The sequence below is a fragment of the Neopsephotus bourkii genome, unplaced genomic scaffold, assembly GCF_033783945.1.
Source record: "Neopsephotus bourkii isolate Nb327-2 ecotype Australia unplaced genomic scaffold, CSIRO-AGI_Nbou_v1 NB_52, whole genome shotgun sequence".
NCBI classification, from domain to species: Eukaryota; Metazoa; Chordata; class Aves; order Psittaciformes; family Psittacidae; genus Neopsephotus; species Neopsephotus bourkii.
Genome location: NW_026900569.1, coordinates 910,098 through 937,033, shown reverse-complemented (window position 1 = coordinate 937,033; position 26,936 = coordinate 910,098). Strand labels below are relative to the sequence as shown.

General features: G+C 52.9%; 1 protein-coding gene across 4 annotated transcripts in view; it reads left to right on the top strand.

Moving 5' to 3' along the window:
* Positions 1-26,936, top strand: part of SEPTIN8 (septin 8) — a 37,503-nt gene that overhangs the window by 7,760 nt on the left and 2,807 nt on the right. For 2 of the 4 annotated variants that reach the window (XM_061348105.1, XM_061348096.1), the window contains exons 2-9: positions 7,721-7,835; positions 9,558-9,753; positions 10,373-10,559; positions 14,304-14,465; positions 15,869-15,965; positions 16,294-16,462; positions 16,701-16,833; positions 17,555-17,745. In XM_061348105.1, coding sequence (XP_061204089.1) covers positions 7,721-7,835; positions 9,558-9,753; positions 10,373-10,559; positions 14,304-14,465; positions 15,869-15,965; positions 16,294-16,462; positions 16,701-16,833; positions 17,555-17,745 — 1,250 coding nt within the window. Of the gene's footprint in view, positions 1-7,720; positions 7,836-9,557; positions 9,754-10,372; positions 10,560-14,303; positions 14,466-15,868; positions 15,966-16,293; positions 16,463-16,700; positions 16,834-17,554; positions 17,746-20,027; positions 20,762-24,478; positions 25,444-26,936 lie in introns of those variants that run through there. The other 2 variants (XM_061348114.1, XM_061348123.1) reach the window with 2 other exon arrangements.

Below are 26,936 nucleotides of genomic sequence, written 5' to 3'. Positions count from 1 at the left end.
ACAGGTTGTGAATGTATCATCTTGGATGCATGTTGTATAGGAAGTGATGAGAGGCTTTACTCTCCCATCACACTCAGCTCTGAACACCACCAGAACCTCCCGTTTCAAGCCTGTGCCAGTTCACTGGGTGCTGGAGCCATGTGTAGGATGTTGTTCCACAGGTTGTTGTTTTGGTTTTCAAGGAGGGAAGGCTGAAGCAAAGCTGAAGGCAGCCCCTGAGGTTCAGCCCTTCACTCACAGAGGCTGCAGTGAGCAGGCTGGTGCACAGGGGGAATCTGTCCAGTGTGCCCATCCCTGCTCCGGGGAGCATCCTATGTCCAGTGCATTGCTGGGGTATCAGTCCAAGGTGTGCCGCAGGAATCAGGCCCCACTTTGGCACCAGCAGCTCCGGTTCAGGGAAGCAGTTAAGGAGTTTGCCCAAGGAGTTCCTCCCTTCAGAGGAGTTTCTCACTTGAATCCCTGAGCACCTTCCTATGGGCAGGTGACTGCCGTGCATGTTCAGGATGTTTGCAGGTGCACCCCAGGGCGATTGCATTGGGCATGTGGGATGTTGGCTTCTTTTCCCAGGATGGTGAGCGTTGCTCTTCTCAATGCCCTCTCTGCTCTCGGGCTTTATGATTTGCTCTGAAAGACAGGTCCAAAAGCTCTCAAGAAAAGCATCACTTCAGGCAGCATAACCTTTAGTTAGCCCCAAAGGAGAGAACCTCAGCTTTGAGCCCTCTCGCCTCTGCAGTGTAAAGAGGCTTTCATTGTATTTGGCGTTGTCTTGCTGGTGATTCCATATCTGGTTTCTTCAGCGATGTTTCTGCCTGCCTGGGGTGCAGCTGGGAGCCGGAGGGATGTGAATAAAGGCTCGAGTGTCTGGGAAAATTCCTGGCATTCTTAGGAGAGCGGTTTAAAGGGGGCTGGGAATTGTGTTGGTTCAGTGTGAGGTTTTCGTTGGGGGACGTCAGTGTGGGCTGGGAGCTTGCTGGGAGCATGCACTGACTGGAGATGAGGGGGTGATGTGGAGGGATGCGCTCTGGTGGGCTGTGCTGGAGAAGGGAAGGAGGTGAATGAAGGCCACTGGGGCTCTGCCGTGCTGTTGTGGGGCGGGGGAAGCAGTGTTAGGCATCACAGTGTCACCATTTGCAGTTCTTTAGGGCTGCCACAGCAGGGAAAACACCACTGCCCTCCCTACATAGCAATGGCAGAGGGGCTCACACCATCTCAGATGCGTGGGACTGGCCGTGTACCACCACAGCAGGTTGCTGTCGTAGGACAAGTGGTAGACCAGCATAAACCTCACTGCTAGGATTTCTTCTGTGGCCTTTTCACTCCCTCTCTCCTTCCCCCAGCCTGTTACGAAGTGCTCCATAATGGGGATGGGGAATTTTAAGCACACTCAGGATTATCTGAAACCTTCAGCTGAGTCCGTGCCTGCACTGGGGAACCTGCTTGAGATTAGATGGTGTTCAGATGTGACAGCTTTAGCCTGAGAGGTGCTGAGATCTCCACTGGCCAGCCCCAGCTCAGTGTGCTCCCCTTCATCTCCAGTGCCAGAGGCACCCATGAGGACAGGCTTACTACACCTGAGCTCTCTGCTAAGACTTCTTATGCTCAGCATCCCTTGGCTGTTGTCAGACAACCTCAAATCTGGTCTCGTTACCTCTCTTGGGCCGCCTCTTTGTGCTGTGTAGACTGCAGAGTGCAAGCTCAGCCGCTGATGCTGTCATAGATCTAATAACCCTCTTTCTGTGTGTACAAGAGAGCGTTTTGCTGTGTGCTAGTGGCTGCTTTGAACGTTGCCAGCACCATGAAGGTGCTTTTCAGACGCCAGAGGAGGTGTTGCTGTTACAGTCCCTCCGCTGCAGAGCTTGGCAAGGGGAAGGTTTCCTTCATGGAAGCTTGATTCCATTCTTGCTGCTGGTCCCTTGCAGATGTCAAGTGCCATTTGTTGAGCTGGTATTTGGAGCTGGGGTGGGATCTCCTCAGAGGGGTGTCTCGCTGGAGCATTCTGCATTGATCCAGAAACTGGGCCAAGCCCCAGGGAGTGCCGCCTTGGACAAAGAAGCCGGATTTGGCTTCCAACACTATTTGCCCAAAGGTCTCTAGGCAAGTACTCAACTGCTCCATGACTCAGTTTACTTGTGAAATGACAGCGAAACCACCAGCGCCTCTGTAAGGAATCCTGCAGTGATGGGTGTTTGGGTGCCCTCAGCACCCACAGTTGTGGGGTTGGGGTTGGTACCCTGTGCCTGCTGTACCCCAAAGCAGCTCCCTCTGTCCATGGCCTGTGGGCAGTTTGTCTTGCCCTGTTGCCTGAGCTGCCCGCTCTGAGGGGTCAGGCAATGCCTTGCATGCCAGCACGCGTGAGCCCTGACATGGGATCAGCTTGCTCTGCTTGGGTTTAACAGCCGGATCTCATTCAGTCCTTTCTCTGCTCAGTTACAAATGAAGCTCCTTGCATCCAGACCGAGCAGTTCCCTGATTCCGTGCGTTCCCATTCAGGAGGCAGGGGAAGAGCATCCCACAAGCGCCGCTGCTGTATGTGTTAATCTCTGCGTTGCTCGCACTGCTGTGGTTGCGGACGGGCAGTCGAGAAGGTGAAGTCATTGTTTGTGAGCAGCAGCAGCAGCAGCAGTCCCAGCGGTGCCGGGTGCCGAGCTGGCCCCTGCAGAGCCCGGGCTGCTCCATCCCACCACGGGAGCGCTGCCAACGGCACGCGGGGCCCATGGGAGCCTTCCCTGCCCTTCCTCGTGCTGCTCCCTGAGTCCCAGCGAGCGGGAGCTGCAGCCTGGCCGGGAGCCTGGCTTCTGTCCCCTCTGTGTTTGGTTCGATTGTGAACTGGAGGGGAGGGGATCTCCGAGCTCTGCACTTCGCAGGGAGCCTGGCACAGCGTGCCCGGACCCCACGGCTCCCTGTGCCACTGCAGTGCGAAGTGATGCGCCTGTGCTATGTCCAGGCATTGGTGGGGAGGTGATGCACTGCTCCCAGGCTGGGATGGGATTCACACTGCAAAGTCCTGGAGGATCTGGTACTAAAGGTCAAGATGTCATCCAGAACTGAGGAATTTATGTGCAGAAGTGTGCCTCAGTACTGGGAATGGAGGCACCATGTGCACAGGTTGTGTTGTTGCCTCTTGCTCTCTTTACAAGTGTGTGTGTAAAACAGCATGGAAAAAGCTCAGGAAAGGGAAGCTGGGGTTGTCTGGGGCACAGAGCACAAGCACACATCAGCAGGAGCACTTCTTGTGGAGCTCAGCTGGGAGATGGCACTTCCCAATGTCTTTATTTTAACAACTGATGTCACGGTCTGTTCATGCTGCTCCTGGTGTGAGAGGGAGGACAACACGGGCAGCTCATCTAACAGCAGAGCGAGCCGCTCCGCTCTGCACCAGGAGCCCCAGCCAGGCCAGATCTAGAGCTGGGTATGGAGCTGGTGTCCTCGCTGCTGCCATCCCCATGGCTTGCACAAGTGACAGAGCCTCTTCTGCTGGGAGAAGATGCTGAAAATGTAATGACGCAAAGTGAAACCGATGCTAATTTGGAGGTGAGGCATGAAGAGAAGCTGTGATCAGACTGCTGGCTTTTAAAGGATCGTAGGCACAGTGCTCGATGCTGCAGCCTCACAGGGTTCTTTAATCCTTCTGTCTACTAGGAAGAGCCTAATGAATGTGTGAATACCGAGTTGCCCCTCTTATAGGGGTCTGGATTTGGTGTCTCTTGTGTTTCTCTGATGCCTTTTCTTGGCTCGCTTGCAATAAAGGGCCAAATAACACATAATCTTCTATGGATATGGTTTGTGGCCAGCTGCCCATGGTGATGCTGCCTCTGCTTCCTCCCACCCCACGGTCCCACGGCACAGCACGGTCTGTGGGACCCTGCTGTGGATGGGCTTAGGAAGCTGGTGTGGGCTTGAAGTGCTGTTTTTGGTTCCCTGGGTGTCTTCATGCTGGTGTGGCCACAGGAGTGGGCCAGATGACGTTGTGCATCCCCAAAGCATCCCAGCCTCTGGCGGAGCGCGTCCTGGAGGCAGCTGGCCGGTGCCTCGGAGCAGGTTTGCAGCACTGTGTTTGGAGGTTCCTCCTTGGGTCCGTGGGGCTCAGCTGAGCGTGGCCATCTGTGCCTGCAAGGGCACGGCTGCGGCTCCGCTGCGTGCCAGGAGAAGGCTCCTGTGACGTGGCTGTCAAACAGAGCCAGAGATCAGTTTCCCTCTGGGATGGCGGCTGTTTCCGTGGCCGTGCCATTTGTGTGCCTGTTGCCTTCATAGCCTCTGCTTCTCGAGCCAGAGCATGAGTGACATGGTTAAAAGGACTTTTGGAACTTAACAAATCCTGCTCTTCGGTTTCCCCACGAAATTCCAGGTTTAAAATACAAATTGTCCCCTTGTCTCTCTGCCTCAAGCCCTGAAGGTCAGCTCAAGGTACAGAGCATGTACAAAGCCTCCCTGTGAAGTGATACCCTGGTAGCTGCCCATCATATGGTGATCGTTGGGGACCCAAGAAGTGACGTTCAGGGCTGCAGTAGCTGTTTATGGTGGGAGCTGGCACTCGGAGCCATCACAAGCTCCTAATTACCATGCTGTGAGATGATCACATGGGCTTCATGGAAGCTCGTCTGCCTTGTGGCTGTTTGCAGCCCCAGGATGGGGGCTTGCCTGGGGAGAAGCAGGAGATTCCTCTCTCCAGGCTGTGAGAGACCTGAGTCTCGTTGGGCATTGAGACCAGTGCAACTGGAAAGGGCAGGGCTGTGTTTGTGCTCTCGCCATGGTTGATCCCATCCAGCTCTGCCACGTACCTGCCTGCTCCTGTCCTGCAGGACACCAGACAGGGAAGAGTCCTGCTGAAATTCTTTGTCTAAACCAAGCCCTACACTGCTGCATTATTGCTGCCCTCGTGTATTGCAGCATCCGTGTTCTGGGTTGATTGTTCATGCTGAGCGTTGCAGCCTGGCTGCTGCTGCTGGAAGGAATTCAGTTTTGAGTGTGACCTTGATGTCTTCACTAGCACGTGAACCATGTCAAGCTGTCCTGGAGCTACCCTAAAGGGTTGGTCATTGGGGGTGAGACTCAGATTGACTGCAGTTCAGTGCAGGGATAAGTGGCACCAGGATGATGGGGAGGTTCTGCTCCAGGAAAGCACCAAACAGCACAAGGGAGGTGAAGCATTGGTTGTATTCACGGGGCTGCCCAGTCTGTGAGCTCGATGGATTGGAGAGAAGGAATAAACCAACAAAACCTGGGTTTTAAGGCTTCTTTTGTGGCCTCGCTCTTTCCCAGCAGTTGTTTGTCCTAACACAGCAACAACAGCAAAACCCTTTGGAGCTGAGTGGCAGCTGAAGGCCCTGCAAGCACAGCACCCGCTTCTCTGCGTCGGTATCGGCAGCGTCTTGAACTTGAAGCAGGTCATTATTGCTGCTCATAGAAATAAAAGGCAACTGCATTTCAAGGTCACTGTCAAAGACTGTCCCTGGAGCTGCCTGGTTGCCTCAGCACCTCCAGGAGCAGCGGAGCCGTTCGCAGTTCAGGGTATTCTTGTCCTGACCCAACAGCGGCCAAACGCCAGAAGAGAGGAGAAAAGCGAGCCCTGTGTGAGCACATTTGGGTTTCCTCCGGCCGAGGCATGACTGAGTTCTCAATGCAGCCCTGCCGAGCTGGAGCCTATTTTAAACTGCGGAGCAGCGATGCTGCCTGTTGCCTGGAAACCTCCTCCCAGCCTCGGGCTCTCGCAGCCTAATCATAGCCACCGGCAGCCTTGATTTATTTGCCATCCAGAATGTCATCGCGGGCTCTCCGCTTTGGGGTTTTGTTTGCTTGGGTTTGTTTGTTATTTACAGTGAAAAGACACAAAAGTGTCACTGTCAAACTCGGTGGCTTTCTGTGGGAACAGCTTGGCTGTCCCCAGCTCCACGGTGCTGGGAACCGGCGCGCTGAGCTCCCCATGTGGTGTCTTGGAGAGGGGAGAGGAGGACAAGCCCTTCCTAAAAGGAAAAGCAAACCTGAACAATGCTGAGCCCCCCGGGGGTCCTAACTCCCCATCCCTATGCAGCTGCACCATCCTGTGCCGGATCCATGGTCCAGCATTGGGCTGCTTGGATCAGCAAGGACTCGTCCTGCCCTTGGGTTCCATCCCTGCAGAGGCATCAGTCTGAGCTTTAACAGCTCCATGTGGTGACAGATGAATGGGAGAAAGCTTAACTTTGAGGTCTCCCTGTCCTTGGGGTCCCTTTTAATTCACCTCAGCTGCTGGCCACCATAAAACCTTACTTGATGGCACCTCTCCCCTAGGAAAACTTTAAATGATTGCGATTTCCTCTTAGCGCGATCGATCCTGATGGGGTGAAGCAGAAGTGATTGTAGGAACCCAGCTGGGATTCGGCTGTGTCTGTGTCCAGGGAGCCCCTTGGGAGAGCGTAGGGCTGGAATCAGCTGGAAGCTGGTAACAAATGCTAAGCGGGGAGGTTTGTGCATGGGGCCTCGGAGCTGCCTCAGCTGCTCACGTGTTGTCCTTGTGATTTAAGTGGTTTGTTTTACAGAGCTGGCAATATTTGCTCTCCCAGCGGCAGAACTAAGGCAGGCTTTGACTGGAGATGCAGATGAACAGAGGTTTGCGTTTTGTTGAGCTTCTTGCTGCGGGCATAGAGCGATGCACAAGGCTTATCGTGGCCTGACTTTTATTTCCCTCTCGAGTTCAAGTCTGACAGCCAGCTTAGGCTCTTGTCTCGCAGTCTTTAAGTCCACATTGTCAGGGACAAAGAGAAGAACCAAAGCCAGGCAAAGGGCAGACACTTTCCCCATCCCCATCTTCCGCTGTGTGCTGGGGATTAAGAAGAGTCATTTACCAAGGAACCTGCATCGTGCTCTGAAATCCCATATCTCTGCTTCCCTGTGGAAGGATGGGAGTGCTTGAGGGGCTGCACCCCTGAGGTGTCGCTCTGCTTTGCAGAGGTAGCAGTATCTGTTGAAATCCAAACTCCCCTGTTCTTAACCACTAGAAGCAGAAATTGCCCTTCTGTGAGCTCCTCTCCTCTGCACTTTGCAGCTGACCTGGTCTGCTTTGCTCTATAACACAGGGCACAGAGCTGTTATTGTCTCCTCGGATGTTTATTGCCTTGGTTTCCAAGCAAAGCTTCCTACAGGTGATGCGCTTCCTCTGGGGGAGAGAGGGGACAGAAGGAAGAATCAAGTGCATGGGGGGAGACAGGAAGAGGAACAGCAGAGGCAAGGTGGAAAGCTGCGGTCACAGATGGCAAAGCAAGAGGGTTCCTTGTCCTGCCTGCGCGAGCAGCACCCCTGCATGCCCGAGCGAACAACCCCACGCTGCTCATGGCAATAGCAAAGGGAAGTGATCGAGCAGTTGGGGGGATGGAGTCGGTGGAGTTGGAGGTTTAACAAAACACAAGTCAAAAGGAGGGGAAGAAATGAGTGCTCAGACAGGGGCTGGTGGGGTTTCCTTTGCTAATCTCTCCCAGCTGCACGCAGTTGGAGCTCCTGCCCTCCTGTTTTCTTTCCTCTGTAGCCTGTTGGGTCAGCGCTCCCAGCTCCCTGCTAAGAGCAGTGTTTCCCCTCTCTGCTCGTCGGTGGTGGCTGTCGGGGTTTGTGCTGTGCCAACGCACAAGCTCTTGCGGCAGCACCAGGGTTTGTGCACAGGGGGTGGGCGCTTCTTGGCCTTGGTGGTCCCTCTCCCCGGTCTGAGTTCTCACCCCAGTACTTCACTAACGCGGCTTCTTCTCCCTCCCAGAATGAAGAGAAGAGGAACCTCTCCCTGGGGGGCCATGTCGGCTTCGACAGTCTCCCGGATCAGCTGGTCAGCAAGTCCGTCACCCAGGGCTTCAGCTTCAACATCCTCTGCGTGGGTGAGCGCTGGCCCCTGCACACAGACACGGGCTGGGACCAGGGTTCATTCCTTGTGCTGTGCCGCAGCCTCGGTGCTGACTTTGAGCAAAGCCAAGATGCCCAGGTCTTTAAAAACAGGGTTCAATTGCAGTGGAGTTGAGCTCTCTGGAGCTTGGTGCTTCTGAGCTGGGACTTTCGCACGTGGCTGTTGGAGACCCATTGCCCAAAATCGGGGGGAATATGGGGAAAAGCTTAAACACATCAACTTTGTGCTTTGGTGAGGAAGTGGGGGAGGAAACGGCTGTGGGGCCATCCGGGTCTGCACTGAGCTCAGCTTCTGGTGCAGAAGCTGCAGGGTGGCAGGGAGATCCAAGGGGTGAGCCTTGAAACCAGAAGGGTCCCATCATCAGCGAGGTGTTGCTCATCTCCTCTGCAATAGGAAGGATTAAGAGAAATGGCAAGTGAAATGTTTGCACTCTGGGGTGCCTGGCACGAGGCTTGTGCCTGGCTGATGCTGTCCCAGGTGAGCCAAAGGGCTGGAAGCCTGACCCCCCCATGCTAGGAAAGGGAGAGGGAGTGTTCCTGCTTTTATTGATTGTAAAGTATTTGTCTGGAAGCTTGAGAGCGGTTGTGAGAAGAAATACCCTCATTATGTGCTTGGTTTTTAACTCCGGTATTGACGTGAGCAGGCGATGCTGCTGGAGCACTAGGAACCAATTCCTTCCAGAGATGAGCTGAGCATTAGTTTTACTTTGGCTGGATCTTGGGTATGAATCTGCAGTATTGTAACCTGCTAGAACAGCAGAAATGCATCCAGAGACAGCAGCTCCCTGCCTGGCCCTCAATCTGCCCAAAGAGAACATGGCTCTGGAGAATGCGGCTTATGTCAGTGGTGAGCTCTCTGCATGACTCCTTTCAGTCAGTCTGGAGCACCGGGCTGCCTTGTTGCCCTGCACAACTCCTGCCTGCAGCGGGTAGGATGCAGTGCATGCCTCTGCCCTGTCCTGAGCACCACGAGGGGTTGATTCTGCAGTGGGGAGCAGAGTCCAGTGCAGCAGGCACGGCACCTCCCTTGAGCAGACGCTTGCTCACCCTCCGTGCACCTCAGGGCTCCTCGCAGGTTCAGGGAGCAGTGGCTGCCTGTGCTGAAGGTGTAGCACAGGAGACTGCCCAGAATGAGCAAGGAGGAGGTCATTGCCTGGGATTTGCCTCTTTTCACTCCCTTGGCCAACAGGGCTGCGTGTAGTGAATGAGGGGTTTAAATGGAGCCCCTTGTAGGCCAATCTGGAAGACATCAGTCTAGTTTAGTTACCAGGAGCAGCAGTTCAAAGCCTTTCTGCATCACAGATGACTTTGAGCCAAATATCCGGGGATAGAGCTTGGTTTGTGATGCATCCCAGGTGTCCTTCAGTGGCTGTTGGAACAGGGGGGCTGCAGATGGGAAACTTGTCCTGATTGTGCCCTTACTGGTTCTCCAAGGAGCATTTTCTCCAGAGGAAGACAGTGTTTTGCTGTGCTGCGTGCTGCTCGCTGGGGGATGAGGGCAGAGTGCTCTGTGGTAGCTTTGCATTAAGCATGGGAGGCCTTCAAGAATGCAGTGACCGGTGGGAGAATTACATGTCCGTGCGCAGCAATTTGTAGGCACCTCTCACAGTGTAATTTACTCTGCTCTGTAATTAGCATCCTTTGAAGTACCTGTGGCAGGCTCACGCTGCAGGGAGCTGATGGTTTCTCCTTCCCAGGTGAGACCGGCATTGGGAAATCCACACTAATGAACACCCTCTTCAACACCACCTTCGAGACGGAGGAGGCCAGTCACTACGAGAGCGCGGTCTGCCTGCGGCCACGCACCTACGACCTGCAGGAGAGCAACGTGCACCTGAAGCTGACGATCGTGGATGCCGTCGGCTTCGGGGACCAGATAAATAAGGATGAAAGGCAGGTCCCGCGCCGTCTGCTCGGCTTTCCTGGGCTGGCCTCAAAGTGCCTGCAGCCCCGCGTGCCCGTGTTTCTGTTAATGGAGTAGCTCCCTGCAGTGGCTCTGGTTCTGGGGACTGAGTGAATTGGGTGAGGAGCCAGAAAGAGGGGTCATAGGAGGTTTGTCCAGCAGGGAATGGTGTCCTGCAGGAGCGGGAGCAGTTGACAAGCTGCCCTCAGTGCAGGGTTGGGAATGATCTGTTCTGACAGTGCCCAGTGTCGCTGGACCTGTCTCATTTAATTGCACAGACGTCTTGTTCAAGCCCGAGGTGAAGGCATTCTGGGACTCCAAGGTCTCTCCTTGGTCACGCTGCATTGCTGCAGCCAGATGGCTCAGCCCTGAGACCTGGGCAGAGTTAGATGTGGGGAGGGAGTTGTCTTTCTGTGCTCCAGTGTCCTTATTTTCCAGTGTGGCCTCAGGAGACTCCTTTGGATTACAAGGTCTGTGTGTAAATGCCACTCTCCTCCTGTTGTGAGGCTACATCGTTTGAGTCTCGTGGTTGCTTTTATAGTGGTGGAAGCCCTGAAGCGTTGGCAGTGCCTGTGCCCCAGGCCTGGCTTGCTAATGGTCTGGTTTCAGTTACAGGCCGATAGTGGAGTACATTGATACGCAGTTTGAAAATTACTTACAAGAGGAGCTGAAGATCCGGCGCTCCCTCTTCAACTACCACGACACCAGGATCCACGTCTGCCTCTACTTCATCACCCCCACCGGCCACTCCCTCAAGTCCCTGGACCTGGTCACGATGAAGAAGCTCGATAGCAAGGTGAGGGCTTTGGACACCATGGGCCATCTTCCTGGAAGTGGTTATGGCTTCTGTGTCAGTGCTGGACCCCTTCTTGCCTGGTAGCTGGGGTGTTTATAGGGCTCTGATAAAACTTCGTCTGTCCTGGTGGTTGCTGAGGTCTTGTGCTTGTTTTCTCGCTGCCTTGCCTGAAGAATATCAGGTGCAAAACCTGGTCCCCAGCCATCTGGAGTGTCCCTCACTATAAGAATCTTACCCAGGTTAGCTCGTATTTACCAAAGCCATCAGCTGCAACTTCCTTACCTGCTCTTTACACATGTGCGGGTAAGGATGTGTTCTGAGTGCCAGGTGGTCCTCACAGGAGATCACAATATCTCCTGAAGGTGTTCAGCATGGTGAGGGATCCTCAAGGTCATAGGATCTGAAAAGTGGGTCATGAGAGGGTCTGCCCTGGGGCTTTTCTCTGTGCACAGGCTGCTCTGCCTAAGGCGGCAGTGGGTTACTTAACCGGCTACCACTGATGCTCCTGCAGCTCAGAGGAGGTTTCTGACACACTTCTGGCTTCCAGGGAGCTGCAGGAGGCTCCAGAGGTCACAAGTGGCAGCAGCATCTCCTCTTCACAAAGCATTTCCTATCTTTCAAACAGTGTTTCAGCAGCAAGGGGGGCAGATGCTGATGAGCCCGCAGAGGGGACAAGCAAGGTGCTGAGACCCTGCAGTAATGGGGGCCCTGGGTAGAGTCCCCCTTGCAGGGTCCCTGCTGTTTGCCCTCCCACCCAGGGCTGCTTTCCCTTGGCCCTGCTGCAGAGCAGGCACTGCCCTCCTGTTGCAGCGGCTGTTGTAACCCTGGTAGCTGTTACACTGACTTCATCAGGCATCCAGAAACTTTCCCTCAATAAACTCTTGTCTCCTGGTGTGCTGCCAGCATTACACATCCCCAGAAATATGCTTGGAGGAAAGCTTTTGCACGATTCCCCTTGGTGCTGGTGGTCCCACAAAGCTCTTCCCTTCCCTTCCTTCTCCGTTCCCTACTTTTCACATCTCCCTGTGGCTGCCTTTCATGTGGTCCTTGGGCAGTACCAAAATAAATCCTTTGTACTTGTGCAGAGATGGGGACTTTGTGCACACACAGGCTTTTTATATTCCTAAACTTCCACTTGGATTGTCCTCCCTGGAGTCCTTTTATCCCTTTGCTCTCATTTCCCTTCTTACCACGGTGTGAGAACATCTTGGGTTTGGTGGCTTTGAGCAAGGAGGCACATGGACATGAATAAGCAGCCCGAGACCATTGATGTTTCCTGGGTGCCAGGCATTTACGTTGTGTTTCTGCATCAGTGTCATCCCAGGCCATCAAGGCGCTGTCCAGGCGCTCCAGGATTTGTGCACGACAGCACTGAGCCCCCTTCCCAGTGCACCTCAATGGCTGTGCATGGGGCAGAGTGCAGTGCGTGTCAGCAGCTTTCCATCCGCTCCACACCGGTGACAGCAGGGAGGTGACGTACTCTGCCTCGTGTCTGCAGCCCTGAACCTGCCTTTCCCCTTGGGAAGCTGTGGGTGGCTGGTGGAGAATGGAGCCCATGGAGGTGCATAGGGGCAGGGCTCTGTGGTGTGCTCTGCTGACTCAGCTTCTGGGCTAGTTTAACAAGGGGGTTGAGGCTCGGTTCCACCTTGGCTCCAGCACGCCATGGCACGGCACCAGGTGCTGGGCAGGCCTCTGAATGTGGGTGATGGTTTCAATAACAAATCTTGCCTTGAGTGTAAAGTTTACAAAGTCCCTTCTGAGTAAAGCTGGTTCGTAAACAGAACCTTCCATTGTGCTGTGGTACATCATCTGTTTGGCTGAGCTCATGGCCAGCTGCTCTCAGGGTATTCAGTTACAGCCAGAGGGCTAGAAGCATCTTCAGAAGTGGTTCTGGGTCGATGGAATGGCTGCTGGGTGGGAAGCACGTAGGACCTGGCAGGGGTTGGCTTTCCATTGGGTTTAACCTGGGCAAAGAGATAGGTGATGTTGCCCCTGTATCAGATGAGGAGGTGATGTATTGATGTGAAACAGCCCTGCCCTGGGAAGTGGTGCCCAGCTGCATACTGCTGTGGGCATCCCGGGGCTCCCTGTTGTTGTTCTGGGTGGTTCTCAGTGCTGTTTAGGAGCTGTAGATAATTGCCTGCCCTTCGTGACTTGGGAAGGAGGTGGGTTTTATGGGTGTGCATTGCAGTTCACTGTCTTGTCTGAAGCACAGGTTTCCTCGGGTCATAATTCCAGGCCAAGGGGAATGGCTTGAACCTGCCCGAGAGGAGACTGAGCTGAGCTCTTAGGCAGAAGCTCTTCCCTGTGAGGGTGCTGAGGCGCTGGCACAGGGTGCCCAGAGAAGCTGTGGCTGCCCTGCTCTTAGCAGGTCAGTGAGGCACCCAGCTGTGGTCATGGCCCTTTTACACTGGTAATGAGGACACTGACCTGCTGAGGAGCAATAGGCCTTGTTCTGTGTGGGTTTGTGGCCCTTGGTAAAGAGGCCAGGTCAGTGGCTGAGGAAAAGAAGGAATTTATCCCCTCGGATGTATTTGCAATGAGCAAATTAAGATGGTTTTCTTGTGGAGCGAGTAAATGCTCTTGTATTTAGTGGGTGCTAAACCAGAGGGAGGAGGGAGGAACATGAAGTATGGGGAAAAAAGCACTGAGCCACAAAGAGAGCTTGAGCTGGGAAAGCAAGGTTATTTATATGAATGGCACCCACTGGAGCCCAAATGGCTGCTCTGAGTTTGTGCTCTGTAGGACAAAAAGCCTTGGCTGTTGGGAGCTGTGAAATGGCACATCAGGCTTTCCCCTCCTTTGTCTCAGCCCTTGCGTGTGGCTGCTATGAATTTGGCTGCTGCTCAGACAGAGGAGTTGTGCTGGTGTTTGTTTAAGCAGTGGTTTGCAGCGTGGCGCTTGGCTCCTCTGGGCATCGCAGCACAATCCAATAGAGGTTCCTGTGAGAGTCCTGCCCTGCTGCAGCTCTCTCAAGCCTGAGGCCACACGGTGACCCACATCCCTCCTGAAGCATGGGGGATGCGGCCCTTGTTTGCTCTTCACCTTGATGGGTACCAGGCACGGTGGGGACCTCCCCACGCTGCAGCCTGTGGGTGGCTTTGAACCCTGGGCTGATGAAGCTCCATGGGTGTTGTGCTGGTGGGTGCGATGTGCAACCAGAGCTGAGCAAGAGCAGCAGGGCCCCCAGCCTCCTGTGTGCTGTGCCCTGCACCTCTCCCAGGGGGTCTGTGTCATCCACTCAGCGCGCCCGAGTTGTGATCCACGTGGAGTCCTTGGAAAGGTTCTGTACCTGCTGTAACAGCATCTGAGGAGCCCCTGCTCCTCCTGCTGAGGGATGGGGAGGGCTCCACCAGCTCACTGCAGCGGTGTCATCCTTGTGCCTGTCTTCTAAACCAGCTTGTCAGCACAGCCAGGAGCGAGAGGTGATAACTGGAGGTGTGACAGTTACGGTGCCTCTGCCTCCCTCGGAGCGTGTACCAACAAAACGCAGAGGCTTTGATCTGCTCCTCGTGTGTTTACTGCGGGATGTTTGTCTTTGCTTTATCGGGAATCTTGTAGCCAAATCAGGCCTGGAAAACTCTTCCCTCTAGTGTTCAGCTGCGTTCGTGCTGCAGCGCTTGCAAAGCACAGCCCCTCTGTGTGAAAGGCAAAGCAGCCAGCGGGTAGGACATGGGCACCATGGAGCTGCTCACCCCAGTGCTGCTCACCTGGCTCCTTTCTCCTTCCTTCCTCGTGCTGCAGGTGAACATCATCCCCATCATTGCCAAAGCAGACACCATCTCCAAGAGCGAGCTGCACAAGTTCAAGATCAAGGTGATGAGCGAGCTGGTCAGCAATGGGGTGCAGATCTACCAGTTCCCCACGGATGATGAAGCGGTCGCTGAGATCAACTCGGTGATGAATGTGAGTACTGGCTCCAGTCACACTGAGGGCACCAAAAGCTGTGACAGATTGAACTGCTGCACAAACCAGTATTTAAAAGGCAAGTTCCACCGGGGTTGTCCGGGCACTGGGTCTGTTTGAGAGTTGAGCTGAGGATGCGAGAGATGCCCAGGGCTGTTGTGTGCAGAGTTAATCACAGCGTGGCTCTGGTTGAATCTGTGGGCTCTCTGGAGAAACTGCTCCAAAATTTGGTTTATTGACTGTTTGAAGAATACTTTGTTAAAATTCATTCTCTCTGCCTTTGAGGCTGCCAGTCACATGAGGAGGGGGAAACTGGGAATGAAACTCTTACAGCTAAGATGTACGTTATTCCTCCCTTAAGGCCGAGCAGAGAAACCCCGGTTTAAACTAAAGAAGAAAAGTGATTTGACTCTATTTTGTCTTTTTGGGATTCAAAGATCAACTTGAGAACAAGTGCAAAACACCTTCAGGTTTCCCATCTCCCAGACCACAGTGTAGCTATTGCAGTCGGAGCAGCTGAGATGCCTCCATGTTGATTTTTAACTAAAAGCAGCTTTTTCATCAGGACGAGCATCTTCCTGCATGGCTGCTTCTGATTAAATGCTTTGTCTTTTATCCCTGCCCCCCTGTTTAAATTTACTTTAAATCTCAATAGCCAGTTGATTTCTGGGTCAAGTAGATGGGTGTTTTCACCAGAATAGCTCTGGTTTTGCTGAATTGGAGGCTACAACCATCTTTCTAAAGCGATTGCAAGCTGTGTGTGCTGGTGATTGAAAGGGGAGTCGGGGCTGCTTGGTCCGTGCCCCAGTGAAAATATTCCTGGCCACTTCTCTACCAATTCCACACTTGTGGATCCCTTTCTTCCTGAACATGAAGGGTTTTGTCAGCCTCATCCAACTGAAGCGTCGGCTCCGCGGCTCCTGCGGCGCTGAGGACAGTGCCCTGTTCCCTCGCTGTGCTCCGTGCTTTGCAGGCTTGGGGAGCAGCGAGCACATGTTGTATCCTGCTCACGTCCCTTCCAGTGCCCACACACAAACTGCTCTGCCAAGGCCTGTTTACGGATGTCTCTGCTTGTGCTTTCTGCAAGGCAGGGAGTGCCCCGCTCTTGGCATGGGGAAAGAGCTGCGAGAACAACCTGACAAATGGATACAGGGACATCAGTGATGATCATGGTGTTCCTACAATATTTCCCCATCCAGTCCAGCCAGCAGTGCCAAGAGGCTGTGCTGCAGCCTTATGCTGCTCTCTGCTGCAGTATCCCAGTCCATAGTAGAGGCTGCTCTGAGTACTGGGGGCTAGATTTAGAAGAAGGACTTATTGGAGTAGATCGTGGGTGAGGGGGATCCATTGGTCAGGCTCATCTCTGGGCTCACGCACTCAGTCTCTCCTTGGCTCTGTTTCAGGCTCATCTGCCCTTTGCTGTGGTCGGCAGCACGGAGGAGGTGAAGGTTGGGAACAAGCTGGTGAGAGCTCGGCAGTACCCATGGGGAGTGGTGCAAGGTAAGGTGCTGCCTCAGGCACCCCCCGCAGACCTGCCTTGTGCATGCAGGGCACCTTCTGCATCCAGCTCTGCCCTCCTGCCAGCATGTGCATGGAGCTGCCCTGTGCTGAGCACTGCAGAAACGTCCTGTGGGTTGGCCAACCTTCCCTTGGAATCCCATTCCATTCCTACCAGCAGGCAGTAATGGTCCATGGGAATCCCTGCATCCGAGGGGCTGTGTTGTGCTCTGTGCGGGACAACAGCTTGGGAGGGGAGTGCTTGGAGGCAACCTGCGCTTGTGCTCTGCTGTGTGTGCGGTTTGCTGAGTCCTCCCTTTGCCTCCATCAGTTGAGAACGAAAGTCACTGCGACTTCGTGAAGCTGCGGGAGATGCTGATCCGGGTGAACATGGAGGATCTCCGGGAGCAGACTCACACCCGCCACTATGAGCTCTACAGGAGGTGCAAGCTGGAGGAGATGGGCTTCAAGGACACAGATCCTGACAGCCAGCCCTTCAGGTGGGCGCCCTTCGTGTCTACAGCATCCACACAGAGCAGTAGTTTGTTACTGACACTCCAAACAGGAAGGCTTGTAGGTGATATCCTCAATGGTGGCCTGGCAGGAGCTAGCACTGGGGTTGAACTTTGCAGCTGACCTGAGCATTCCCTCCCCTGTTTGTCTTGAGGCAATGCAGGCAGGCGTGCATTTCCCCATCGGTGGCCAGAGGGTCTGGATTTTGTTTGCTTTCTTCCCCAGCCTCCAAGAAACGTACGAGACCAAAAGGAAAGAGTTCTTGGGAGAGCTCCAGAGGAAAGAGGAAGAAATGAGACAAATGTTTGTTAACAAAGTCAAGGAGACGGAGGCAGAGCTGAAGGAGAAGGAGAGAGAGGTGGGTGTGCCAAAAACCTGGGATTGGAGCCCAAAATGCAGCCAGCATGGGAGCTGGTGCTGGGCAGCGTGAATCCTGGAGAGCACATGCAGCTCTGGAGCAGAGCAGCCAAAGCACACACACACACACACGTGTCCCCCCACTCGGAGAAGGGGACACGGGGCAGTGTTTTCAAGCCAGCATCCCTGGTTGAAGTGCCTCAGAACCAGCAGCTCTCCCCATCCTGTGCTGTGTGTGGGAGACTCGGATGCTGCTTGGTGAGAGAAGGGCAGTGCGGGGTGGTTTGGTGAGCATCCGTGTCGGATGGCTCACTGGGCAGCAAAGGGGGGAGCTGGAATCCCAGGACAGTGTTGTGAGGCCACAGCAGCCATCAGGACTGGGGAGGAGATAAATGGACCATCTTCAAAACTAGTGAGGAATAAAGAGCCCACAGGGTCCACGGGGCAGGGAGCCTCAGTGCACATACCAGGGCACACACTCTCTCCTGGTTTGGTGTATGTGATCTGTTCAGCTCACAGCAGACCCGAATTCATTGTGTCTTCACTGCTTTTGGTGAGGGCCAGCTCTGCTGGGGCTGGCACGGTGCAGGGGCACTGCTGGACCCCACCACCCAGCCGGTGTCTGTGGGGTGGTGGGGATTCGTGTGGGGCGAAGCAGGGGAGGGGGTCACAGCCCCGTGGCTGTGCTGGCTGCGATGCTCAGAGGGTTTGTCTCCCCTCAGCTGCATGAGAAGTTTGAGCACTTAAAGAGGATACACCAGGAGGAGAAACGGAAGGTGGAGGAGAAGAGGAGGGAGCTGGAGGAGGAGATGAACGCCTTCAACCGGCGGAAAGTAGCGGTGGAAACCCTGCAGTCCCAATCCTTGCAGGCTACCTCACAGCAGCCGCTGAAGAAGGACAAAGACAGGAAAAAGTAAGTGACTGAGCTCGAGTCTTTCTCCTCTGCTGCCGGGAAGGTCAGCGCCTGCTGGGGTGCTTCAGCGCTGGTCAGTGCTTTAGGCACCAAATGGAAAAGGGGATTTTGGAATCCTCATTCCTGCTCTTCTGACTCTGCTTCAAGAGACGGGGTCCTGGGGGAGTGGTGGCTGCAGGGTTTGCACTTTGGGGCCATTCTCTGAAGGCTGAGAGTCCCGGAGGGTTTGCCCTCGCCTCTGTGGCAGGCAGCTCCTCTGCTCCTGGGGACCAGCACAAGCTGCATCTTCTCCCCAGCGTGGGATGATCCTGGCACGGTTGTAGCGTCTCTCAGATGTGGTCCCCGTCATCTGTAGGCTTGGGGCCCTCTGAAGAGTTGTTTGTAGAGGCAGTTGTAAAGAAGGAAACAGCAGCTTAGAGAGAAGATGCATTGGGAATGCATGAGGGCTCCATGTGAAGCAGGGCTCCAGGACACAGCTCTGCTCAGCTCTTTTCCCCTACAGGCAGAATTCTTATCTCAGCTTGCTGCCAGTTAATGCCCATTGCTGAAGCCAGCAGCAGTGTGGAGGAGGGCATGTAAATAATGCTCCTTCAGGCACCTGAAGGTGTAAAGACAGAGCAGGAATTGGCAAACAGGTTTGAAGAGAAAAGGGGGGTGTGTGATCCTGCTTGCATTCAAGCCAGTCTTCAAGGAACACTGGGCAGGGAGCAAAATGAGAAGCACCATCACGCAAGCTGGGAATTCCGTTATTCCAGCATCTTTTGTTACTTCCTCTTGTGTGAAGGAGCTTAAGAGTCTGAGCTGCATCCTGTCAAACCCAGCACAGGCTGGTGGCAGTGCTCCTGAGCCTTCTAGTGATGGAAACTGAAACAAGACCATCGAGAGTAGCAAGACCCGAAGTGCTCTTGCCAGCACAACGTTCAGCTTCCCGTTGCTGATGAGATGTTGTGCTCTGACACTTCTCTGCTGTGAACTGCAGCACTAGAGGAGCTCGTTCTGGGCACTGACATGCTGGTAATTTGCCTCTTCCCATGGAAGATGAGTGTGTATTCTTTAACCTATTTCCTCGGGAGTGAGTATTGGTGTTAAAGACACAAACCCGCTCTTTTCTGCAGACCTCTGAGCATCCTCAGGGCATGGCCCACCTCACACGTAGAACCCAAAACACTTTGTAAACTATGGGGCTGAGCACAGGGTTTAATCTGGCTGAACTCACACGAATGAGGGGTTGAACCCTGGGCCAGGCTGGGGCTGGGCCTGCTTTGAAAGAGGCAAGCACGCTGAGCTGCACACCGGTACCTTGGGGGAGTGACACTGCTGCTGGAATGCTTTGGGGATGCTGTGCTGTGCACTGGCCAGGCTGGAACACTGCAGCTTCCCCTGCGCTCCATCTGCCTGGGACAGAAATGGGTTTCTTGGGCTTTGCTGGCTTTATCCCACCTGAGATGCGAGTCTGGACACCTTCTTCTGGTGGTGAATAGGAGCTGGCCATGGTCAGGAGCAGGGCTGGGAGAAGGCAGCTCAGGGGGTGAACAGAGAACCAAGGGGCACCCACAGCATGGTGGGACCCTGCTTGGTGCTGGGGCTCTCTTCCTCTCCAGAGCATGGCTGGAGGGGGTGCACCATCACCAGGAATAACACCGGTAACTTAGGGAGATGTGGGTTTAATGGGGTTTGGGTCATTTGGGTGTTTAGCTCTTTTGGTTGGGGGGTGTTTTTGGCTTCACCTGGGAGGCATTGAAAGGAGCCAGGGGTCCTGTGGAGCCTGGGAGGCTTCAGCCAGCCAAGCGCACGGTGCGGGCTGTGCTGTGGCTTTGTGTAGCGAGTTTCTGGTGCTGCATGGATGTGATGGAGCTGGAGCAGTATCCTGGGTTTATGGGCAACATGCTGGGAGCTTGGAGGAGCTGGGAGTGTATCGGGAGTTTGGAGAGGGGGTGGTTTTGTTTCTATGTTCAGGAGAGCTGGTCAAAGCTTTTGTCATCATCTCCTGTTTCAACACAGCGCTTTTAGTGGCTTTAATCAGTGAGAAATGAAGAGGAATTGCAGGTGTCAAGGGGAAATACAAGTGTTTGTGATGAAGTCCCCCCCTGTACCTCCCTGTGCCAGGCAGGTTGTGCTTCAGTGTGGAATTTGCTCTCTCCCATTGGTCTTCAGGTGCCTGAGCAGCCTTTGCCCTTCCCTCCCCTTGTTTTGTTTTTAACATATTTCGCTACATTTTGCTTTTTGTTTCGTTTTCATAACTTTAATTTATGCTTTTGTTTTTTATGCTTTGTTTCTTTCAGTTAATCACACACAGACTTTCAGGCCAAGAGTGGACTTGGTGCTTTCATGTGTTAAGTTGCTTGAGTTTCCCACCCTGTGACCCTTCTCATAACATTGTGTGAGTGGACCAAAGTGAAAGAGAAAATGAGCGTCTTCGGTGCTGGCGGTGTAAGGACTCCCTGTTATCCGTGCAGAGTGTGGCAGGAGGCTTTGAGGAAGTAACCATGTACATTTTGTTAAACAAAGGCAACTAATCTCTAAAATAAGATGTTTTGTTCTAAGCACAGTGGTCGAGCAGCCGTGTATACAGCGACCGTAACTGTTTGAACTCATCTTACCCACCAGCTAAATCATTGCTTTCTAGCTTTGTTTTTCCTTTGTCATTCACTCAGTGACTGCTCGAGGCTCATCGGCCTCCCCCTGTACGTGCACAAACGGGAGGAGTGATGTGAAGGATGCTCGAACCTTTGTTTTTCTAACAGAGCTCTCCATTTGAGTCAGTTCAAACACAGCGCTCAGACTTTCTGCCCTGGGAACCCTGCTCAGAGTAACCCTCATTCCAGTAGTTCTCTATTTTACTCCTGAATTACTCTAAACACTTTCTACATCATTTATAAGAAATATATATATATATATGGAGAGTGGTTATAAAATTCATGGGACAATGTTTTGAGTTTACTGCTAAAGTAGAACATTTATAGAGAAAGATTTTTCATAAGAGTGTGTTGTATAATGTGCAGCTGCAGGAGCTGTGCAGCAGTTGTACTTTACTGTGTGTCAAAGCTATTTAAGCAGTCATCTTTACTCTTTAATCTCAGACTTATTATGTGCCTGATAAGGAAACTCCCCTAATCTTGAGCTATGCACCCTATTTATATGGATAGGTGTTGTTCCTCTTGGAAGGTGCTTCCCTTAACACTCCTCATGCCTGGAAATCACAGCCTGGTTTTCCTGGGCAGCTCAGCTCAGAGGAATAATTAGGATCAATGTTAGTTTTTTCCACTCAAACCATTCTGTGATCGGGCAGGACAACAGCTGAACAGAGGCTTCCTGGCTCTGTTGTCATGGAGAAACAGTTGGACCCAATTCCATCCATCCAACAGGTAACAGGCTAAAAGAAAGCAAATCTTTTATATTAACCCCCACACAGTGTCTTTAAGGTGTATGAGAGCACTGGCTGGCTAAGTGTTAGTTGTGAGGGTGTGTGTTTTCATCTAGTTATCCATGTTACAGGGCTTTTCCAATGCTTTCTCCCTTAAAGGCTTGTCTTCAAGCTGTCAGCAGATTCCTTCCTTGAGGTACAGAGCATCCTTGCTCCTCGCCTGTTATGGCCTGTGTGAGGGCAGCCCTTGCTGGATTCTAAGATGAGGTTCTCTGACTTGCATATCCCAGTGGAGCAGGGGCTTGTTTCTTGTTCATTTTCCTTTCTCAATAGGTGCTCAGGTGTTAAACTCCATCATTCGGATGTACTGCACATCAGTGTTACTGGAGGCTGCTGAGAAAGAACCCCACACAGATCTCTCGGGTACCCTCGGGAGCAGGCTGCTTGTCAAAGAGGCAGAGTTGTGTGTGCTCATCAGGAGGCTGCTGAAAGCTGAGCATTGATGTTTAAGGCTGTGCCTCCAGGTGGATGTTTTAAAGAGTCAAATGTAGGAGGGTTCATGTCTCGTTCTCAGAGAAACAGGCGAGGAACCCAACCTATTGTTACATGCAAGGAGACAATTCCAGCTCAGGCTGACCACAGTCCAACCACGTAGCGAATGATGGGCAGGACGTTGGTGTTTTGCCGGTGAGAGGAGCTCTGGTGCACTGATTGCACGAGGGAGCAGCACCGTTTGGTTTACTGGTAGTTTTACTTCTCAAGGCTGCTGCTGTGCAGGCCGGGATAAAAGCACATCCGATGATCCTGGGTGTGCAAAGAGCCTTTTCCAGTCAATCGTTCTCTCCCGATCTCGTGCTGCAGCCAGCAAGATCTATGCAAATGATTTTAACTGCCCTGGCTCATCAGAGATCGATCCTTTTGTCCTAGAGTTAGGAAATGAGGTTATGTAGAGCAATGACGAAAGAGTAAAAACCTTCAAATCCATGGGCATTGTGGAGAAATTCCCAGCTTTTTCTGATGAAGACATTCAGAATGTATGTAACAATATTTTAATGACAATGATTATTATATTGCATTGACTTTATGTTGTGACAGACATCCCTTTTCCTTGTAGCTGCGTGTTCTTTAGAGCGCTCAACACCATAATCTCCCCAATGGGACTCAGTCATACTTTTTCCTCTAGTACTTGGTTTTCCCTTTGGCTGAGACAAGGTCTCACGATGTGGTATATAGGGTAGTTCTGATCTTGTTTTTATTTAACAACTTACAAATGCAAGGTGATGCTAATCTCAATCCAGTCCCAAGACTTACATCTTGTAGGCTAAAAGAAGTGAAAGAAAACCCCTTCAGAACTGACCGGAACCATTTGGTAAAGCATCTTGCAGTTGGTTTATACATTTATCTGTAAAAGGTTGGTATTAATGGGAAAAAGCTATCCATTGTTTTTTATCATTTAACCATTTACCATCATGTATGTGTCTGCTTTCTGATTTAAAACGTGTTGTGTGGGGCTCTGAGCTCTGTAGGCTTCATGCCTGGCTATGGTGGATGCCCTGGGATGGAGCTGGAGAGGTTGGCTTGGGGGCCTGCAGCATCCCTTCCCTTTGCCATCCAAATGTGGGGGTTGTTGGTTGGTTTGGGGGGTTTTTGTTTGGCTTTCATTTCTTTCCACTCACTTTGTACGTTGTTTTCTGTTATTAAATCTCACGTGTATTTTGAGTTCTTGTGGTGTCGTTTATTTAGTGGCGCATTGCCTGTGGGTCTGACAACGTGGTGTGGTTGGAAGTGTCACCAGGCACAGGATGTCTTGTGACTCTTGGGAGCATTCCAAACTGAAATTAGCTAGCTCATTAACAATTAGTTAATCATGCAGCGTGTGGAAAGGCGCCTCATCTGGAACTGGGGAGAGATTTGATGCTATTAATTCAAATGCCATCCCCAGTTGGGCAAAAGGAGCCTTCCAGCTCACTGGCACATCTCCTGTGGGATCTGGTGGCTGGGTAGGTGGGAGATCTGGGTACCTTAGATGTACCAGCAGGTTGGCTGATGTGATGCTGCCCAAAGAGGAAGTTTAAGGGTGGGATGAAAGGGGAGAGAGGTGGAGGGTTTCCCAGTGATACGTCCAAAGCTGGATGCTCTTTCCACATAGTATGCTTAGGTTAAAGCCAAAACTAATCACAGCTTTAGGCTGGGGCTCCTTTTCAGAGTGCTGCTGCTGAAGTTTTACCCTAAGGCTTGTCCCTAGAATCTGTTCTGTGTTATCGCTACATATGAAGTTATTCTGGGGTAATTTAGGGTCTCTCTGGGTTTTATTTGTTATTGGACTGAGATCAATGCTGCAGTTCAGACCAAGCCAACAAGTGGAGCTGGCTGATGCAGTGTTTGCTGAAGGGCTGCTTCTGATGGAGCGTTTCCTGCAGCCCCAGTTCCAAGCACAGAAGCAAGTCAGTGATCTTGGCTGGATCCTGGCTGGATCCTGGCGGCTTCCAAGATCATCTTAGGAATGTGCAGGTGGGCTGTGCTGTTGCTACAGGAATTGGCTGGTGTGTGAGACCTCTGCTGTCTGCATTTAATACACAGCTTGCTTTAAAGGCATCGGGCAGTTCTGGATGTCGTGTGTGCTGCCTGTTGGAATCCCACCTTTGTACCAGGCCAGGCTCTGGCACTGAGGTGACCAGAAGAGGTGGCTGGAGCTGGTGGGACATTGCCTGTAGCCATCACCAACCCAGTGAATCAGTTGGGGAATTAAGGTGGTAGAGATGGGTCATTTTAAAGCTGGGTCACCTGGTGATGCAGGGTGATGGGCACTGGCAAGTGATCTTCCATAGGAGCAATGTTAAGGTTATTCATTAATATCCATGCTAAGCCCCTAGAGATGCTTACAACAGAGGAGGAATGCAGAGGGTGTTAAGCTCAGCAGTGAGGTAGGTCCTGACCGTGTTTTGCAGCTCCAGAGCTGAAGCCCAGTGACTGAGGCCCCAGGACAATGCTTTCCCTTCAGGATACAACCCAAATCCCAACCTGGTCTTGTCCTTGGCTGTTCTGTAGGACAAGCACAAAGCCACTGGCCCAGGCTGTGTGTCCTGGCCAGGCTGGGACAGCTCTCTCCTTCTCCCACCCCATCACAGCCCACAGCTCCTCAGACGTCCGCTCCAGCAGCCCTTCCTCATTCCAGCTTCCAGTCCATCCTCTGGTTACTGGCTCCAAACAAGGTCTTGGCAGCTGTGAGAGCTCCTCTGGGTTGTGATGGTTTAAATTCAGACGCCTGCACCCAGCCCCACATGTTAGAGCTGTACGTTGACCCTTCATGCTGTCTTAATGTAAGCAAGTGAAACTCAAACACTGATTCTCTTCTTGTTCTTTCTGTAGCTTTTTTAGTCTGCCCAGTGCGTGCTCCATTGCATCAGGAAGATATGTTAATTAGAAGATTTATTAAGGCCAAAACATCTCATGCAGAAGAAATTAATTGGTGCTTTCACCTTTAAGCTTGCACTGTATTGCACTGAAGAGATTTTATAGCAAGGACTAAGACGCACCGTGCCTTCTGATTGGGAACAGTTTGCTCCATCAGGTTTCTTGATAAAGTTGAAATCTAAGATAACTTGCCCAAAGATAAACCTGCTAATGGAGCCTGCTGCATGGCTTGCACTAACCCCCCAGCTCTGGGCTCCGGGTGAGGGCACAGAGCAGTTAACACTGACCCAGCTTCCATGGGGACGGGGGACAAAGCGGGATAGTGCGAGGGGAGCATTTGGCTTTGCTGCTGCTGCAGTGGGGGTCCTGTGTGTCCCCCCTTGCTCTGCTTTGGGGTGGACCTGGAGAACCTCCTAACGTCCCTTCCCGCTGCATTCTCACGTTTCTTGGCAATAACTCTTCTGTGTAGCTTTTCTCCTTGGACTCACAGGTTTATAACCAAAGCAGCCTTTGCTGTAGGGCTGCAGAGCTGTGCCTCACACCTTAACCCTGCCCACATCCCACCGCTGCTCCGGGACGGGTAACTCCGGTGGGATGCGGTGGGTGAGGAGGGAACTGTTTCAAAGGACAACTAAAGGTTCTATGTTAACGGAGGGGAAATGGTTTAAAGCTGGAGAGCGGGTGTTCCTGGCTGTGAGCTGTGTCTGTAACAGACTGACTTCCCCTTACACACATACCTGTTTGAAAACCCCAACAGGTTAAACCGAAGCGTGACGTCTGTGCCCCAGTCTGACTCCACAGAGCAGGGAGAGGCCCCAGTTCCTCTTTGTCTTAAACCAAACCTTGTGAATGAATCTCAGGAATGACCTGCTTGTACCAAAGTTGGGTTGAATAAAAACAAAACTGACTTGTTTAACAAATACCTGTTAAAACCATGTTTTGTACATCAGTTACAGCCCCTGCACCAGCAGAGTGCTGTGGCCAAATTCACCACCCTCAAAGTTACTCCAGATTCCCTCTGTTGTAACCCCCTTGCCCTGTGTATCTGCGGTTGCAATGTGATGTCCCCTGTGCAGCCCCACACATCTGGGGCCAGCAGCCTCTTTCTCCAGCTGCTCTTGCCTTGGACCAGCAGAAAACCAGTCCTTAGTAGGATGCTTGAGGGCAGCTTGCACCCTGTGCCCCTGCCCTGTGTGGGGCAGGGTGACGGAAGCAGGATGGGGTGACTGGAGCAGGCTGCACCAGGACCCCCACGAGGTTCCCCCCTGAGCAGGCTGGGCTGTCACCACCCAGGAGTGAGTTGGGATGGAGAGGATGGTGTCGAGGCACTGGCAGCCACAGGCACTGAGCTCTTGTCCCCTGGGTGCGTTGCATGTGGCAGTCACCGAAACCTCTGGATGCCCTCGACATAGACTAGAACTGGGAAATAGATCTCAGCATCAAACAGGTACGTGGGGTGAAATAACCAAACTGGGCCCATGGGGATGTTCCGGAGACTCCCACCCCTTGCAGGCAGCAGGGACTGAACCCCGTGACGAGCACATTGACCCCACATCACTCATCCCTGCAGTGGGTGAGGAAGGCTGCAGTGGAAGCAGGACCAGGGGAGAAGCAGCCAGGGCCTGGCCGGGCTGGGTCTGAGGAGCTGTGGGTTCTGAGCTGGAATTGCAAAGACTTTTTGTATTGTGTGGTAAACCTGAGTGGCTCTAAGAATCCCTGAGCAGCACGTGCTGGTTGGTGAGGGCCCGAGGTAACGGTGCTTGTGGCCAAGAAACAATTCCCACACCTCGTAGGCACTGGGACTGGGTCTTCAACGGCTTCACCAGGAAGGGGCACAGACCTCAGAGCCCCGCATTCCAGGGGAAGCCCTAAGGAAAAGGGGAGGTTGGATTTGCAGCCTTCTCACTGCTGAATGGAAACCTTGCTTCCACCTGAGAACTGCTCTCAGAGCAGCACTGGGAGCTCCCCCTTCCTCGAAAGCAGCTCCTGTGGCTCTCCCATGGGCAAGTGAGATTAGCTCTAATAAGAGGACAATGCAGTGAGCTGGGTGAAAGGCTCAGCCTGTCACACTTCATCACAGCTGCTCCCAAAACAGTCTCTGGTTCCTTTGATTCTCTCTGGTGCAGTTCTCAGCCTTCTGCCCACTTGGTCCCTGAGGTGCGGGGTCGTGACCAAGTCCCTGCCCCAGCTCTCTGAATTTATGTGATGTTAAAACCAAGAGGCAGCACACACTGCTCAGGAAGGAGATAAGAAATAGAGAGGTAATACCAACGTGTCATTATCCTCTGAGAAACAGCAGCGCTTCCACTGTGTTGTGCTGTCTGCTCTGCTCTCTGGGACAGGTCATGCAGTTACTGCTTCCAAGGCAGTAACTCCCCACTGGTCCCTCCAGGGGAGGATGCAGGGAGCTTCC